The sequence below is a fragment of the Agelaius phoeniceus genome (genome assembly GCF_051311805.1).
Source record: "Agelaius phoeniceus isolate bAgePho1 chromosome W unlocalized genomic scaffold, bAgePho1.hap1 SUPER_W_unloc_1, whole genome shotgun sequence".
Lineage (NCBI taxonomy): Eukaryota > Metazoa > Chordata > Aves > Passeriformes > Icteridae > Agelaius > Agelaius phoeniceus.
Window position 1 is genome coordinate 9,847,158 of NW_027509866.1, and position 17,443 is coordinate 9,864,600.

The 17,443-nt window shown below is 55.6% G+C and overlaps 1 protein-coding gene across 1 annotated transcript; it reads left to right on the top strand.

Moving 5' to 3' along the window:
* Positions 1 to 9,423: 9,423 nt before the first annotated feature.
* LOC143692501 (serine/threonine-protein kinase pim-1-like) lies at positions 9,424 to 11,886 on the top strand (the record flags this gene model as incomplete). Its single annotated transcript, XM_077172735.1, has 5 exons — positions 9,424 to 10,008; positions 10,123 to 10,173; positions 10,378 to 10,744; positions 11,359 to 11,535; positions 11,780 to 11,886. Coding segments are annotated over 5 exons (1,287 nt in total), but the record flags the coding sequence as incomplete, so codon positions are not given.
* Positions 11,887 to 17,443: the final 5,557 nt, after the last annotated feature.

Here is a 17,443-nt window from a genome sequence, read left to right on the forward strand (position 1 = left end):
TTGCTGGTGCTGCACATGGGGACCTGGTCATGGAGAAAGGACAGTGAAGCGTAAGAAGAGATACTGGTAACCAAAATCAAAGCCTTTTCCCATACACCCTCCCCTGGAACACACACAGACACACTTCTGTGTTCAAGAGTTCTGGTGTTTTCTTTATAAGCTCCCCCATACCTCTGCTGGTGTTCTTGGTTATCAGAAACCCTCAGGATTTCCACTGCCCTCAGGGAAAACAGAGCACGTTCTGAGTGGCAAAGTGATTAGCAGAGAGTGAGGGAAGATAATCTGTCATTCTGACCTATTCAGAATTTCTCTGGGTTTAAACTTTCTAAGTTGGATGGTGATCACCCCCACCATGTTTCCCTTTAAAATTCCCCAGGCGCTGCTGAGAGCAGATGGATCCACCACAGCCCAGCTCCACATTTGTAGCCAAGGACTCACTTTGCTCATTTCACCAACCCAGCAGCATTTTCAGTGCCACAACACCTCTGCCTTTCCCCATCAATCTCGTAACTCAGAGATGCTCTGGGACAGGTTTGCACCCTGGATTGAAGCTCCCAGCTTGGACTGAAATCTCAGGGAGACTTCCAAGTGTCCTTCTGATGGCATTGGATTGAGGGAGATGCAGCTCCTTCCCTGGCTGCCCTGACAGCATTGCCCAGAGCTGGGCCCTGGGGACAGCGTCACCCTGAGCCAGCTGTGCCCCTGCCAGAGCCCCCAGGGCCGGGCAGCTGCTCCCAGCCCTGTGCTCTGCAGAGGGAACTGGGCCCGGGGCTGCAGAGCTGCCCCACGGCTCTGCTGCAGCTCTGCCTGCACAGGAGGGGCTGCACGCCTTGGAGCCCCGGCCCTGAGGGCAGAGGCTTGGCTGGGGCACAGGAGGGAGGGGGCTTGTTCAGAGGGAGGGGCTGCACTGCAGGGGCTCCCGTGGGCATCTCTAAACTCTCCCTGCCACAGCATTGCTGGGCTTTGTTTTCTCTCATTGCCTCATCTTCTCTCTGCTTCCTGCAGATTTCCCTCCTACAGGTGTTTCCCTGTGCCTGATCTCTCCCTGCCAGCACCCACAGACCCCAAATCTCTGTGCACTCTCCTTGGCCCTACAGAACCCTGCCTGTTTGCAGGGCACTGGCTGGGAGCAGGTTCTGTTTGCAGCTTGGAGAAAGGACAGCTCAGACTGAGCCTGATAGCTCCAGCAAAGGTGATGCTGCTGCTGTCCTTGGGCAGAGGGGCTGAAAGTACATTAGGGATCTCCTGTGAACCTATTGATCACTAAAAGTAACAGTTCAGATGTCTTGGGAACTTTTAAAATTTCATAAATAATAATTCATAAGCAAAATTTACCAGGTCAGATATTACAAGGAATTGTCAAAATTTATAATCATCCTTTAATATTTATCACCACGTCGCTACCATTCCTCAATAGTAGGAAACTGAATACAAAGTCTTAAGAAATTTCTTATATTTTTTCAAAATCCTAGTCTTGGAAATATTCTATGACTGATCAGAACCCCTCAGCATGTCAGAGCTTCATGAATCTTTCACCTCCCCTGCACCAGAAATACCCAGAGTTGTACTCACAGGCTCTGCAGGCATTGGCATGTTCCAGCTGCAGGAGATGGCTCCAGGAGCTGCAGCTGCACTGTCCTGCAGCCAGAGGTTCCTGTGCCAAGGGCTGGCAGTGATTGTGCCCCAGGCACTTCTCAGCCCCTTCCCAGCCCTGACTGATTGAAGCTCTCTGTGCCTCTGGGCTGTGCCCGGGCTGGCTGCAGGCAGTGCCCCAGCCCTGCTGGGCTGGCACAAGAGCTGCTCATCCAGAGAAATGTGCTTTTGAAGCTCTTCTTGGTGAGCAGGAGCTGCCTCTGTGCCAGGAGCCCAGCCCAGCTCAGCAGCACAGACACAGCACAAGGACTTTAATCAGCCTCTGGGCCTTTGTGCTCAGGCCCTGAACATCAGTCCCTGAGAGGCAGCTGAAGAAACCTCTCCAGAACTCCAAGGCAGAATCCAGCTCCAAAGTTTCTTGGACTTGTAATGGGTCCCAGAGAGGGACACGAGTGAGCAAGTGTCCCCAGGCCCCAGGCAGAGCAGAGAACTGCAGGCAGTGATGACAGGTGGGGACAAAGAGAAGCCAAGTCTTGGTGCCCTGGGGCACAGCAGGGTCTGTGCCAGCAAGGGCTGGGAGGAGACACCTTGTGCTGAGGCCCTGGGGCCTCCTGGCCCAACCCCAGCCAGGCTGGGCACTGTCAGCCCCTTGTGCTGCCCTCAGCATCCCCCCCTAGCCCACATCCCAGTGGCCTCAAGGATCTGCTGCAAGGAGTCCCTGGGGAGCCTTGCTCAGCAATGGCCCTGGGGGCTCCTTCATGCTCCCTGCAGGGACTGCAGCTTTTTCAAAGGACTTTGGGTTTGGCTTTTGCCTTGGAGGCTCTGAGAGGTTTGTGCAATCATGGCCTCCAATTATCTGCTCTAATTAGTCCCTGGAGAGGCTTTGTCAGTAACAACACTGAGTGGGGCTCATTAATGCCTCAAGGTACTTCAGTTATTTGAAGGTACTTGGTGTTTCCCTTTTGATACAGACTTTGTGAGAGGTTTGTGCAATCATGGCTCCAATTATCTGCTTTAATGAGTCCCTGGAGAGCTTTGTACTGACACTCAGTGGGGCTCAGTAATGCTTGGAGATACTCAGGTTTTTTAAGGTAGTTTGTAATTTCTTTTCCACACTGAGACTCTGAGAAATTTTTGGTCCATCCTAGCCTCCAGTTGTCACCTCCAAGGAGTCCATGAGGAGCCTGTGTTTGGGATGGACCTCAGTGGGACCCATTCATTCTTTGAGACACTTTGGGGTTTTCTTCTGACTTTGACTCCTGGAAAGGTTTGTGCAATCTCCTCTCAGGCCCTGAGGTTCAAGGGCTCAGCTCCAAATGCACCACAGGGCTCATTAGGATGCAGCAAGTCCTGACGAACCATGGCTCTGCCTTGATTTCCCTCTACTCTTGTTCAGTTCAGCAGGGAGTTTTCCTTTTACAGTTATGGATGGCATAAATAAGAAGCTTGACTAGGCCAATGTTCAAGCAGCAATCAATTTATTAATTAATATGGTAAAGTATGAGCAATACAGCGCTGGGTACAGTGGGGGAAGTTTTCCCTCCAACTGCACCCCGATAATTGAGGGTTACAGGTATTTATAGGGGTACTCATCAGCTTTCTCAGCAGTTTCTATTCCAATTCTTACTCATCAGCAGTTTCTATTCCCAATTTTTACGTCACAATTCTATGTACTATTGTGATTTAGCTTTTCTCAGGATGTATCCCAAAAGGAGTATCCCCAGATGGTGGCAGTCCGGTTTCCAAAAGAAGAAAGACGAATCCCATCTGGTGAGGTCCAGCTGTCCAGATGTGGGTCCTCCTTTTAATTGCAAAGACTATAAATCTAACAACAGTGATGTCCAGCTTCCCTTGGTTGAAACTATAAATCCTTGAGGTGGTGTTCATCTTCCTTTCTCAAGCTGATTTTCTCTGCTTCAATAAGGCGTGAGATAAGCATGTTTCCTTTATATATATTCCAAAGCTATAGTTTCAAGGATACGAGCAATGTTCTAAAACTATGCTTCAAAAGGTTATTATTGCAGAACTCTTTAAGGATTAACTACAAGCAAGAAGCAACATTCTTAATGCTTTAATGCCAATGCTCCTAAATCAACCAAGGTTAATTGCCAACAAAAGATGGGTTCAAAGGACTTCTTCCATGCTTTATTTTCCTCAGTTATTACTAGAATTCACAACTGTCCCATTGTCGGTCTCCACACATGTCGCAATCACAAATACACACATTGCCTGTGTGTACCTGACATGACACACAGCTTTGTATTTCACATCCCCCCGTGTCCCCCTGTGTTCCCCTGGGCAGGGAGCTGCTCTGGCCCGGGATGGCCGGGCCCAGCCGCGGGGCCTCGCCGGCAGCGGGCAGGAGCCGGCCCGGGCTGTGGGACACGGCGGGGGGTGCCCGGCTGCAAAGCAGCTCTGGCTCCCGCCAGGGAGCTGTGGGCAAGGGGCTGCAGCCGTGCGGGAGGAAAGCCGCTGGGCCAGCCCCTAACGCTGCCCCGCAGGAAGGAAGGGCAGGAGGAAGCTGACAAATGAGCTCGGAATGTGGCAGTGCAGAGATGAAGGGACAAGTGCCCTCGAGGGCCGGGGGTCGGGGCCAGCCCTCGGGCACGGCTCCGAGCGGCTCCTGAGCCGGCCTAAGGGCTGCCTGTAAGGATTGCAGGCGGCAGCCGAGAGCAGCAGCGCCGGCAGTGCCGGCCGGGCCCCACGGCCATCTCCCCGTGCCTTCGCAGCCCGTGAGGGCCGCGGGCTCTGCAGCGCCGCTCCTGCTCCCACAGCCGGCCCGGAGCCTCAGGGCTGCCCCGCAGGCGCCGCGGCAGCAGCAGCGGCCTCAGGGCCCGGCCCGGGGCTCCATCTGCTCAGCCCGGGGGCAGAGCCACAGCAGGGGGGAAGGAGCTGAAGGAGCACCAGGGAGCCCGGGGAGAGACAGGCTGTGAGACAAGGCTCTGCCTATAATTTTAACAGTCTTTATTAACCTAATAACTATCTACAACTAACTTAATAACTATATACAAGTAAAAAGTCAAGTTTCTTATGACAATTGTCACAGGCGTTTCTCGCTTTGGACAAGATGTCCCAGGTCGAGCACTGGGCGCTGAGTCCTTTCCAGCTGGCCGGGGGCTGTTGATGTCTGGCGGGGCTGCAGAGGCTGCTCGAGCCCTGGGGCCCATGAGACCTGTCGAGGAGCTGTGCCTGGCCGTGCTCTCCTGAGGCGGCAGGGCCTGGGCGTGAAGGGCAAGGGTGAGCTGCCACAGGTGCTGGCCCCAGTGCACCAGGACTCAAGCTCTTGTCCCACACTGGGCATGGCCATTCTCCCACGTTACTCCACCTCCAAGCTCAGTTGCCCCATGTGCCAGTCCTCCTGCTCCATTCTGCCCCTTCCTTCTTACCCCAGACACAAAATACCCACGCCACATTACCCAGCTCTGTACACAGAGCCCTACTCATCCCCCAGCTGGCACCCTGCAGATAATCAGCCCCTGTCGTCACTGACCCCCTTGCCCTGACAGGGCCATACCTGACGCATCCTGTGTCCTGATCGCCGTACGATGCTGGTCATTACGGCCCCTCGAGATGTGTCCATCACCGTGCAGCAGGGTCACACTGGGCTGAGGAGGAGAGGGGCAGCTGGCTGCAATGCAGGGCCCAATCCAGCACACCCCAATAATCCAACTCAGGTCTGTCTGGAGACTGAAGGCACAGACTCCCCCTGGATAGTCAGCAATGCCATCAAGCCTCAGTCACCATTCTGTGTCCCCACCTTCATCACACCTACCTTGTTGTGTACCAGGAGACGCTGCAGCTGTGCACTTGTATGTGGGGAAGCCTTGATGTTCTGCATCGTGGAGCTGCTGCTCTGATGGTCCCCAGAGCTCTGCGGCACACGGGGACACTGGCACAGACCAGCGGCCTCCTGTGGGATGGGGCAGAGGACACTCAGTGCCCAGCCCTGTGGCATGCAGGGCATCACCCTGCTGTGCCAGGGAGGGCACTGGCAGTGCTGCCTGCAGGGGCATGTCCCTGCCAGCTCCTGTCCACCTGCTGCAGGAGCCCCAAGCCCATCCCACCAGGCTGCATCTGCTGGCTCTGTCCCCATGGCCACGTGTGCTGGCCATGGCACCAGGCAGGTCCCTGTGCACAGGACACCAACTGGCAGGAGCTGGGCTGTCCCAGCTGCAGGGATTGGTTTTGGGAACTCCTTTCACAGGAGGCACCCAATCCCCGTCTGTAGGATTGACGGGGGTAGCACGGTCGGGACGAATGGAGACGAGAGATCTCTGAAGCCAGGTCGTGGACGGTTTATTGCAAAGGGCGTGGGTGCAGGGCCCTGCTTGGAGCTGCCAGCCACAGCTCAGAGCAGGCCTGAGAGAAGAGAGGGGTAGAGAGGATGAGAGGGTAAGAGAGTAAAAGCATAAGAGAGTAAAAGGGGTATGAGGATAAAAGGCAAGAGCTAAGAGACAAGAGGTAAGAGCTAAGAGCTAAGAGCATAGAAAAGTAAGAGCTAAGTTCACGTTACAATACAATAAATCATCTTCTGTGTTGAATATTCTGATTCTCACTTAACCAATCCAGTACAACATACAAATCCTATAGCATTTCCATACAGCCTATAAGAATCACTACATTACCATACTGTGCTACATTTTAAACCCTAAAAACTCCTCTTTAGACCCTTTCTGCCAAGCTGGCAGGGTGTGCTCGGACTCTTGGACCTGCCTGCAAGCAGAAGGTCCTGTTTCATCAAAAGGGGATTACCTTCAGCCGGCCACACCGTTGTTTTCCTGTTGTTCAGTAACTAAGGGATCTCGAAGCTTGCTTTCATTTCAATCTCACTTATAGTTTCCATATTCTCAAAATCTTTTGCCAGGCAATCATATTTATAAGGCTTTCCTGTTTCATCTTCCCCAACAGCCCTCCAAGCCTGAGCTCAGACTGCAAACAGACACAGCTCATCAGATGTGCTTTCAGCAGCCTTGGGACAGAGAGATGGGCCAGACAGGGCAGTGCAAGGCAAGGAATGCAAAAGCCCCCAGCCCTGGGGCAAGCACTGGCCCTCCACAGCTGCCCTCTGCTCCCCTGCCCTGCCCCGTCCCCCCAGGCTGCTCTGCCCCAGCCCAGGTGCAGAGCCCTCCTTGCTGTGTCAGGGCTGCTCTGCACCCCAGGCGCTGGGGATGTGTCCTCAGGGCCCTCACCTTTGGCTGGGCGGTGGCTCCTTGCTGGGGGGCATCGGCTGCAAATACGGGAGTGTCTCGGGGTACCTGGGGAGGGCAGGAGTCACAGGGGTGTGACAGGGGACATAGAACCTGTTCCTGTTGGAGGCAGCCCCCCCAAAGCCATGGGATTGTAGCCCATGGCATCCTGCTGCCTGTAGCCCTTGGGATGAGCCCCCACAGCCCCTGCTGATGGGCAGGGCTGCAGAGGGGGCTCCCCACATCAGCCCCTCCCAAGCAGACACTGTCCCCCTGTGCCCAGCACAGCGGGTCACTGCTGGCACCCATCTCCCCCCATGCCAGCCCCGCTGCCCCCGAGGCACTGGTGCTACTCACTGGCCAGGAACCTGCACGCTGAGCATGCGGTCACAGGACAGGCACGAGAAAGGGACTGGCAGCTGCCTAAGGAGGGGGAGGGAAGAGGGCTGGCTGGGCTCCTGGGCCCACAGCCCTGCAGCACACAGGCAGCAGCTCCCTGCAGCAGCCAGCTGCTGGGCAGCTCACTGCACAGGGTCACGGCCATTGCAGGGTGAACCGTGGGCTCTTGAGCCTGTTTCTCCCCATCCCCAAGGTGCTGGCTGATGCCAGGTGAAGGGCACAGGCACCCATGCCACCATCCCAAGCAGCCCCTGCAGCGCTTTCAGCCCCTCTCTGGAACCAAAGCTCCCCCGTGTGCACGGCCAGGAGGGCAGGGCACAACCCAGCTCAGGGGCATGGTGTGTGACAGCCCTGCCTGGCAGGAGCAGTTGCCATCGCTGTCCCCAAAGCCATCAGAATCTCCATTGCACTCACTTCTTAATCCCAGCAGCGTTTTCACGCAACAGCCTATCCTCGAGTTCCTCCATGTTCCTGTTCCAGGAGTCCTCCCGGTGTTTACGGAAAGTCTTCAGCTCCAGGCGATCCAGCTATGAACAGGGGCACAGCCTCAGCCAGCTGCTCCAGGATGTGACATGGAGCTCTCCAGGGAAAAGCCTGGAGGGGGATCCTCAGAGGGATGCTGCCTCAGGCTGTCAAGTCCCAAAGGTGCCAGTTCCTCGTGGTGGGGACGAGGTGCCCCTCACCTTGTCTTCAATTGCATCGCTGAACTGCTGCTGCGTATTGTTCCAGTGCTGCTCCTGGCCTGAAATCTGGCTCTGCAACTCCTGCATCCTCTCATCCAGCTCCTCCATGTTCTCTTCGCACTGGCTGCAATTGACTTTGCTGTCCAAGGCAGCTTTGTCTGCCTTCTAGCAGAGGGGAGGGGCAGGAGAGCGGTGGGGAAAGGGATGAGGAACGCCAGGCAGGGCCAGCGTGTGAGGAGCAGAGGGAGAAGTGCTTCTGAGACAGAGTAGAAATTCTCCAGAGTAGAAATCCATTTTGATTTAGGTGAAATGTACATCTTTGAGTCTGTGGTTAGAAAACATAGCTATGTAGCCTGACTGCAAAGCCTAGGCTCAGGGAAACTGATTCAGTGAAGGACAGAGATAAGGGGGGGACGGGACAGAGGGTGATAAAGAGACACAGAGAGACTGCTGTGAAAGCAGGTCAACCTCACCTAAGAATTCTTTCTGATAAAGAAGAACTAGTGGCAAATGTCACGCAAAATTTGTAAAAATGAATATGTATGAACCTATTGTGAAATTGTATGGATATGTATTTGAGAGGAGGATAAAAAGGGACCTGAAGTTCCCAGAGGTACGCATGTCTTTTAAGGAGAGTAATCTCTGCATGCATCCAGCGCTGTAATAATAAACATACCGGCTTTACAACTTACACAACATTGTGGAGGTTTTGGCTATCTCTGCAAAACAGACCCCTTCTGGAGGTTTCCTCCCAAAATTTGCCCTAAGCCAGCACCGTCATAATGAAAATTTCACCAGTGGCATAATTTCCTGCTGGCAAATCTTGTGACAGAAGCTTGACCTTGTTCTCCATGAGACATTCTTGGGAAGAGCAGACAGGAGAAGATTCCTGGAAAACTGAAACAGCTTTCCAGAAGTGAAATGAAAATGAAAGAAACAATCCAAGATCTTTTCCTCTATTTATTTCTATGCTCCTCTTTTCCATATTGCACTACTTCTCCATCCCAGGAATTCCAGATGCACCGCACCTCTAAGATCGGTGACTTAGTGATTTTTAGACACTTGAAAATACCATGAGCCACACACAGTTTTCCTTCCCCTGGTTTTACTGGAAGGCAAGACTGGAGATGTAAGTGCAGTGCTTGGGTCAGGTAGGAATCCTACAGCAAGGGAAGGTGGCCCGACAGTGTTTGACCCTCAGGCAGGCCAATGCAGAGCAGCAAGCGAGGGGATTGCTGTGCCAGTGTGCAGGAGTCAGGGCTCTGCATCTGGGCTCACCGCTGCAAAGTTCCCGTGTTTGGACAGACTCAGGGGCTGTGCCCGGGGCGCGCGGGGCTCGAACGTGGGGCTCGTGGGGCGAGCGGGGAACGGACACGGGGACGAACGGCCCCGGTGCTTCAGTTGCAGCGGCGGTAGCGGCGGCAGCAGCAGCGGCGGCAGCAAAAGCAGAGACGCTTCAACACTCTCTCTTTTTGTTTCTCTTTCTCTCCCTTTCCCGCGGTCGGGCACCCTTCTCTCGGGGTCCCTTGCCCGGCGTCCCTCTCCTCTCCCCGCCTCCCTCTCCCCTGCCGGGCCGGGCCATGCCCCCGGCCCGCCCCCGGCCCCGGGCGGGACTGCCCCGTGCCCGGCCCCGGCCGTCCCGCCGCGCTCTCGCCTCCGCCCGGTTCTGGCCGTACTGGCGGTGGCGCTGCTGGGCGGGCGTCAGTGCCTGGTGCGGGAGCGGCATCGCCGCCCTTCGGCTCCGCCTGGCCCGAGCCCGGCCCCGGACCCGACGTGAAGTCCCGTCCCGTCCCCGTCCCCGTCCCCGTCCCCGTCCCCGGCTCCTCCCGAGGCCCGCGGAGGACACAGGCGGCGCGGCCGCTGCCGCCGCCTCCGCTGGGGCTTCCCCGGCCCGAGCTCCGCCGCTCGGCAGCGCAGCCGCCGGCCCCGAGCCGCCGGGGCCCGGGGCGGGTGGGGATGCCCGGCCCGGGCCGCTCGAGGGGCGCTCGGGGGCCGTTGCTGGCCCCGGGCCGAGCGCTGACAGCCGCGTCTCGCCCGCAGGGAAGGCGCACGAGGCCCTGCAGGAGCGGTACCGAGTGGGTTCCCTGCTGGGGCGCGGCGGCTTCGGCAGAGTCTGCTCGGGGACGCGGCTCTCGGACGGCGCCCCGGTGAGCGGCGGGGCCAGCGGCGGGCGGAGGGGAAGGAGGAGGAGGAGAAGGGCGAAGGATGGGGCTGGGCAGGACGGGCGGCGAGCTCAGCCCGCTGGTCTCCCTCGCTCGCAGGTGGCCATCAAACGCGTGCCGCGGGATCGCATCCAGCACTGGGGCGAGCTGGTGAGTGAGCGGGGCCAGCGGCAGCAGCCGGGCCGGGCCGGGCGGCGAGGAGCCGGGGCCCGGCAGGGTGGGAGCCGCCGGGAGCCCTGCGGGGAGAGCGGGCGTGGGCTGAGCGGGGCGTGCAGAGCATCCCGGGCTGGCTGAGGGCTCCCAGAGCCCCGGCACGGCCTCAGCCCCACTGACGGCACCGCGCTCCTCCCGCAGCCCGACGGCAGCAGCGCGCCGCTGGAGATCGTGCTGCAGGCCAAGGTGTCCCGTGGCTGTGCTGCTGTCATTCAGCTCCTGGAGTGGCTCGAGCTCCCCGACAGCTTCCTGCTGGTGCTGGAGCGTCCGGAGCGGTGCCAGGAGCTCTCGGGTTTCCTGGCGGAGCGGGGGTTCCTGCCCGAGGAGGAGGCGCGGGCGCTGTTCCGCCAGGTGCTGGAGGCCGTGCGGCACTGCACCGCCTGCGGGGTCCTGCACAGGGACATCAAGCCCGAGAACATCCTGCTCGACCTGGCCAGCGGGCAGCTGAAACTCATCGACTTTGGCTGTGGCGCCTTCCTCCAAGACACAGCCTACACCCAGTTTGCAGGTGAGCCCTCCAGGGGATGCTCCTGGGCATCTCATGGCCCAGCCTGGGTGCAGCACCGGGGCTTCCCCCTATTGCAGCCGGGATGGGATTGATGCTGGAGCCGAGTTGATTTGGGTGGGGTGTGAGGGGGGCCAGCTGCCAGCCCTGCCGACAGCCTTCAGCACCCACTGTGGCCTGGGCTGGGGCTGGAGCTGGGGCAGCCAGCCCGACACAAACCCCCATGGGGGTAGCAGAGAGGGGGGTCTGACCCCGTGCCCTGGATGGTTTGGTGTGCAGGCGAGGAAGGGCTTGGACTGCTCCACTCCCCTGGTTTTCCTTGGCTTATTAACATTTCTGGGGGCCATGCAGATGGGGAGGAGAGTGGGTTTTCTCCACCACTGGGTGGGTTTCTCCTTTGTGTGTCATGGTTGGGCCTTCCCAGGGTTTCTGCTGCCCTCTTCCAGCACCTGTGGCTTCTTTTCCAGCCCCGAGTTTGTACACAAGTCCCAGGTGCTGGCGAGAGGGCAGCGCTCACCCCGTGTGCCTCTGGGGCAGCCCCCACACGGCCAGGGATGCTGGGGCCGGGCTCTGGGAGCAGCAGCATCCCCCTGCTGAGCTGTGTCTGTGTTCCACAGGAACCCTGTCCTACAGCCCACCAGAGTGGATCCAGCACCAATGCTACCACGGCGAGGCAGCGACGATCTGGTCCCTGGGCCTCCTGCTGTGCCACCTGGTCATGGGCAAGCACCCGTTCAGGAGGGGCCAGGAGATCATCCGGGGGCGGATCTTGTTCCCACGATGGCTCTCTCAAGGTGGATCCTCATCTCTGGGCACCGGGGGGGAATCCCAGTGCTGGGAGACAGCAGCGGGCTCGTGGGCATCCCGCTCTGGCAGCTGCTGAGGAGGTGGCACAGGTCCTGCTCTCCTGCTCTCCTCCAAACAGAGCATCCATGGGGAAGTTTAGGCCCAGCTCTGGGCACAGCCAGCATGGCCTGGGCACAGGAACAGGGGGACAACTTCTCCAGCTGACTGGTGATTTCTGGTTTCTCTCCCCAGAGTGCCAGGATATCATTAAGAGGTGTTTGTCCATGCAACCCTCAGACAGGCCATCCTTAGAAGAGCTTTTCTGCCATCCTTGGGTGCAGGGTGTTCCTCTGCCCTAGAAGATGGGAGAGATCCACATGCACAGTTGGATCCAGGGGCCTGGCAGGTACCAGCTCCACACATCTCTTGGCACTCAGTGGCAAAGCAAACCAGGCTGGTTTTGTGCTGCCTGTAGCTCTGAGCAGGGGTCAGCAGAAGGGAACACGCAGCTCTTGAGCTGCAGCTGAGCTGGAGACCTGGTGTGGCAAGCACTGGTGGCCACCATCCCCCCTGGTTTGGTTTGTCTGGTTCATGGATGGCTGGGGCCCTGGGCAGAGCCCTGACAGCCTGGTCTGGCCCCAGGGAAGGAGAAGGAGCCCCTGGGGAAGCTGTACCAGGTGGGGCTGCTGCTGGAGACACCAAGGAAAACCTCAAGGGTGACAATCCCTTCCTCGGCCTGGCCAGCTGAAGATGATGGACTTGGATTCTGGCACCTTCTTCAAAGCCAGGCTCCAGGCCCAATTTGCAGGTGAGTCCACAGGCAGGGGGATGCTCCCAGATCTGGGCCTGGCACGGCCTGGCCGGGCACCAAAGGTTCCCCCTTTGCTGGGGCAGATGCAATGAATTCTTCAGTTGCTGCCCAGCTGCTTTTTGGCTCTGGGCAGCTGCTGAGGGCTGGATGTGCTGTGGCTAGCTGCAGGCTGGGCACATGTCCTGCCCTCCTGCTCTGCTGCCAAAGGCAGCAGGGCTGGGCAGCTCTGGGCACAGCTCTGGGCATAGCCAGCACGGCCTGGGCACCGCAGACCTTGGCACAAGGGCACAGGAGCCCTCAGCTGACGGGCGGTTTCTGCTTTCTCTCCTTGCAGCCGGGCTCTGCGGCTGCTGAGGCTGCTCTGGGCTCTGCCAGGGCTCTGCTGGGCTCAGCCCTGGGCCCAGCTGGGCTGGCTCTGCCCTCACATTGCTCTGACAGCTCTGCATCAGACGAGCCCCTTGCGAGCACAGCGCCTGAGCTTTCTGCTTTGGCAGGTGAGTGAGACTCTGCTGCAGGCCCAGAGATTGCAGCTGGGGACACACATCCAATTGGCAAGGACCCAAACTCTCCACAGTCCCAGCTGAACGCCTGGATCTGTACAGGCTGTTTTGTCTGTCCCATTCTTCCTTCTTGATTGGCTGGAATTGTGCAGTTGCACTTTGTTCCTCCTCTAGCAGTGCCACGAGTGGGCCAAAGCTGGCGAGTGGGCCGTGCTCCTGAGGCAGTGCAGTCTGGAGCTGGTGGATGGAGAATTGCCCTTCTGCACTGCCAAACCAGAGCAAAAAGCTGCAAGTGGGACTTTGTGTGTTTAAGAAATCCCTGACAGTTTCAAAGGGAATGTGCAGCTCATTCACAGGGTGAGAAGGAAGGGCATCTTCTAAAGGATTTGGGCTTTGACAGAGTTTCCATTCCCAGTCCTGCTTGGAGCTGGAAGGGCACAAAACAATTTCCTCTTGCTTCAACCACAATTTAAAATACCAATGTTGGAAACAAAGCCCAAAATCTTTTAAAAGGCTGCTGAGGTCAGTAAGATGCATCCATGGCATCAGCACATTTACAATGTAAATAACTGAGTTCTCTTTTTAAAATAATTTACTTCTTAATGCAAAGAATGTAACTTTGCATTTATGTTTTGTCTTTTTCACTAAGATTATGTTATGTTTTTTTACTAACACTTGGATTTTATTCTTATCTTTTACAATTTACCTATTTTTTTCCCTTTTTCTTTTTTCTTCCTTTAAATAGAAAACATGTCCTATCAAAGGAATGTCCTTTGCTCCTGGTTCCCGTGTGGAGCAGCTCCCTTCCTGCTGGCTGAGCTGCTCAGGCAGAGCCCGGCAGCTCCTGGCCCTGCAGGGCTGAGGCTTTTCCCCGTTGCTGGGCACAGACTGATGGAGCAGCACTGCTGAACACGGGCACACAGAGGGACCAGGAGCAGCTGCCTTTGCCCACCTGAGGCTCCAAGGCCCAACCTCTGAGCAGCCAGGGCTGGAAGAGACTGGCAGGATCTGATCCCTGACTCTGGGCCAGGGCTGCACAAATGACCCCACAGCAGCAGCAGCAGCAGCAGCAGCAGCAGCAGCAGATGGAGCTGACTTTCAGCACAGCCCCTGGCCCTGTTCCCTCCCATGTGCAGCGGTGTCACAGCAGCCTGAGGCACCTAGGAGCCCCCAGTGCCAGCAGGGACTTGAGATGGCAGCCCTGGGCTCCTGGAGGCTGTGCAAGGAACGGAGCTGGGCACTCCCTGTCCATGGGGAGCTTGCAGATGGAAAAGGCTGCTGTGCCCAGGCAGCTCCAAGGGCACAGAAAGGAGGCTCTGGAGCACTGGATCTGTGCCAGTGCCACAGTCCTGGGCAGCAGCCAGCCAGCCCTGGGGGAACAGAGGGCACAGCACGAGGGACAGAAGCAGGCAAGGGCAGAGACTGGAGAGAGCCAGAGCCAGGAGCAGGAACAGCTGCTCCATTGCACTCTTGGAGAAAGCTCTTGGCTGGTTCCAAGTGCTGAAAGGCGTGAAGGGCAGAGAGGAGGCCACAGCAAACAATGCTCCTGTTTGCACAGCCTCCCCTCTGCGTGTCCCAGAAGGAATTGCATGGACTGTGCTCTTCTCTCTGAGTCGTCTCGTTCAGCATGAGCAGCTCAGCACCAGGAGCTGAAGGAGCTGAAGCCTCAGGCCACAGGAGCTGGGCAAGAGGAGACTTTCTGAGCAAATGAATGCTGCTAACATGGACCCAGCTGAATGCAGTGGATAAAATCATGGAATCACAGAATCCTTTCTGTTGGAAAAGCCCTCTGAGCTCACCCAGGGCAGCCGCTCAGCCAGCAGTGCCAAGCCCAGCACTAAAGCACGTCCCTGAAGTGCCAAGGCCTGGACAGCAGGCCCTGAGCCAAAGGTGGCCTCTGGATGAACCTTCCAACCAAAGGTTATCTTTGTATCTGCTCCCTGATGAAATATGCATGGTCATTAGCACTGTGATAGATGTAGCCACTCCTTAGTGAAACATGTGTTGACCTTTCTATATTTAGAGGCCATGAAATCTGACATCTGGCCTTGTTTGGGGCTGAATGGTCAAAGTCAGCTTCCTTGGTTCCTCCTGGGGCCCTGGCCAGGCTTTGGGAGAGAGCGAAGAGGAGGATGAAACCAGATGTTGCCACACTAGCAGTGCTGTCAGTTTGTCCATTCAGCACTGTCAGAGCTGGGCCCTCTCCCAGCGGGCTTGGAGCCTCAGCTGGGGCTGGAGGCACCTGCAGGAATTGCCAGTGCCCAGGAGTGGCTCTGCAGCCCTTGGCTGTGACAGCTTCCCCAGCTGCTGTGTGGGTCTGGGCGATGGTAAAGGCTGAGGGTAACTGGGGCTGGATCTTTCTCAATCACTGCAGGCAATCTTTGGTGGGGATGGTTGGGTGCATTGCTGAGCTGCTCCTGTTGTGATTCTTTGCTGCTTTGAGCTGCAGGAAATGACACTGATTCCTTCAGTTGGTGTCTGTGTCTTTGGTGCTGACCCTGCCCACTGGCAAAACAAAACTGGCACAGTCTGGCCAGATCCCAACAAAATGTCACTTGTTCAGTGTAAATGTGAGGAATCAGTGCCATCAGAAATTCCCAGATGGGAAGCCCTTCCCTGGAGTTCCGTGGCTCTGGAGTGGGATGAGGCCGGAGCCCCGTGGGAGCAGTGGGGCAGTCGGGTAAAAGAGGCTGAACCCCTGGATGGCTTCAAATGCATCCAAAAATTGCACATGGAAAAGGAAAAGAACTTGTGGGTTTGGGCAGACAAAGATGAATTTGTAAAGAGTCCATTGGAAACAGCAGCTTCAGAAGGAACAATTATTGTTGGAATGCTCCCACATGGAGCAAGAGAAGAAGGTTTTAATCTTGAGCTCAGATGCATTGTGGCAAGTGAAATATCAATATAATAAATAACTATATATGTATTTATAGTACGATAAAAGACTTTCATATATATATTTTTATATATTTTTATATGTATGTCTAGGTCTGTCTATCTATATCAATATGTATATCTACATATAAAATTGTAACAATGTGAAGTAGTGCTGACAATACTAATTTGGTAGCTTTGGCTGCTCAGGGATGTAACACTAAATACCCTACAGAACAGGATTTGCCAGGACCCTAATGTCAGTGGTCAACTTTGTGAGATTGTATACAATGAAAAAAGGAGGAAGGGAGGAAATTGGCTGTTTTTACAGGGTTTGCTAATACTGTGATGCAGAGTGCTTTGTCTGTTCCTGTAAAAAATACAGTGATTAAGCCTGCAGGGCTTTTCATGTACCAGACTATGCACAGGCTGCAGCATTGGTTGAATGGGTGAAGGGGTTGTTAAAAGAGCAGCTGAAAAAATGAGGAGATGGGAACCTGTCCCCATGGAGAACCCATCTCCCAGATGTGCTCCATGCCCTTAACAATGGCCCAATGGGGAAATGGAAACCCCTGGCTGTGCATGGCTGCACCCAATTTACATTAATGAGCTAAATCAATTATTAGAAGAAGAAAGAAGTGATGCTGTTAAAATATCCAACAGCACATTCTGCGAGCTCCAACAAACACAAATGGGGCTCTGCAGAACTGCACAGCCTTGGATTATCTGCTTGCTGGCCAGGGAGGATCCTGGGCTATGCCAAGACAGCAATGTTGTAGGAATGTCTATCAGTGCTGGGTTTGAGGTCCAGCAATCAGGAATCACCTCAATAGAAAGATCAGGAGAAGAGAGGCAGCAAGAAGAAAATTCCTCATGGTGGGATTGGCTCCCAAATTGGAGGCTGCTGTGAAATGCATTTGCGGCAGTCACTGCAATCATTGCATTGTGAGCACTTGGTGTGTTATGATTCCATGTTGGAGTTGTTGTGACACCTTGTGCTGGAAATGGAGTACTGAGACTTGTCTGAAAAGAGACACAGTCTCAAGGAAAGAACGGGCATTTGATAAATAACAGAGAATAGCAACTAATTAAGCATGTTTTAAAAGGAATTAAAATTATAGCTCTGAGTAATGAACTTGAACAGCACTTAATTGAAGAACAAGAGCTGATGCCTTTGTGCCTAATACCTAAATTTAAACTGTGTATTGCAATTGTTCTGAAGGTTGCAGTTCATCTGTAGGTCAAAGCACTGAGTGAAGCACTGAGGCCTCACCAGGCCCTGACTGAGGCCTGAACAACAGGCCCTGAGGCAAAGCTGAGCTCCAGATGAACCTTCCAACCAAAGGTAATATTTGTATCCACTCATCAATGAATCATTATTAGCAATATGATCTCTGTATGTGTTCATTGGTGAAATATGGATTTACATTCCTGTATTTAGAAAGCAGGCCAGATCCCATCTGGCTTTGTTTGAGGCTGTGGGATCAAAGTCACCTCCCTTGGTTCCTCCTTGAGCCCTGGCCAGGCTTTGGGAGAAGCCAATCAGGAGAATGAAACCAGATGTTCCCCCACCAGCAGCGGTGTCAGCTTGTTTGTTTAACAGTGTAAAAGCTGGGCCCTCTCACAGTGAGGTTGGAGCCTCATTGTCTGCAAAGGTGGGTGCACCTGCAGGAATTCCCAGGGTCCAGGAGTGGCTCTCCAGTCCTTGGCTGTGAAAGGGTTAAAAGCACT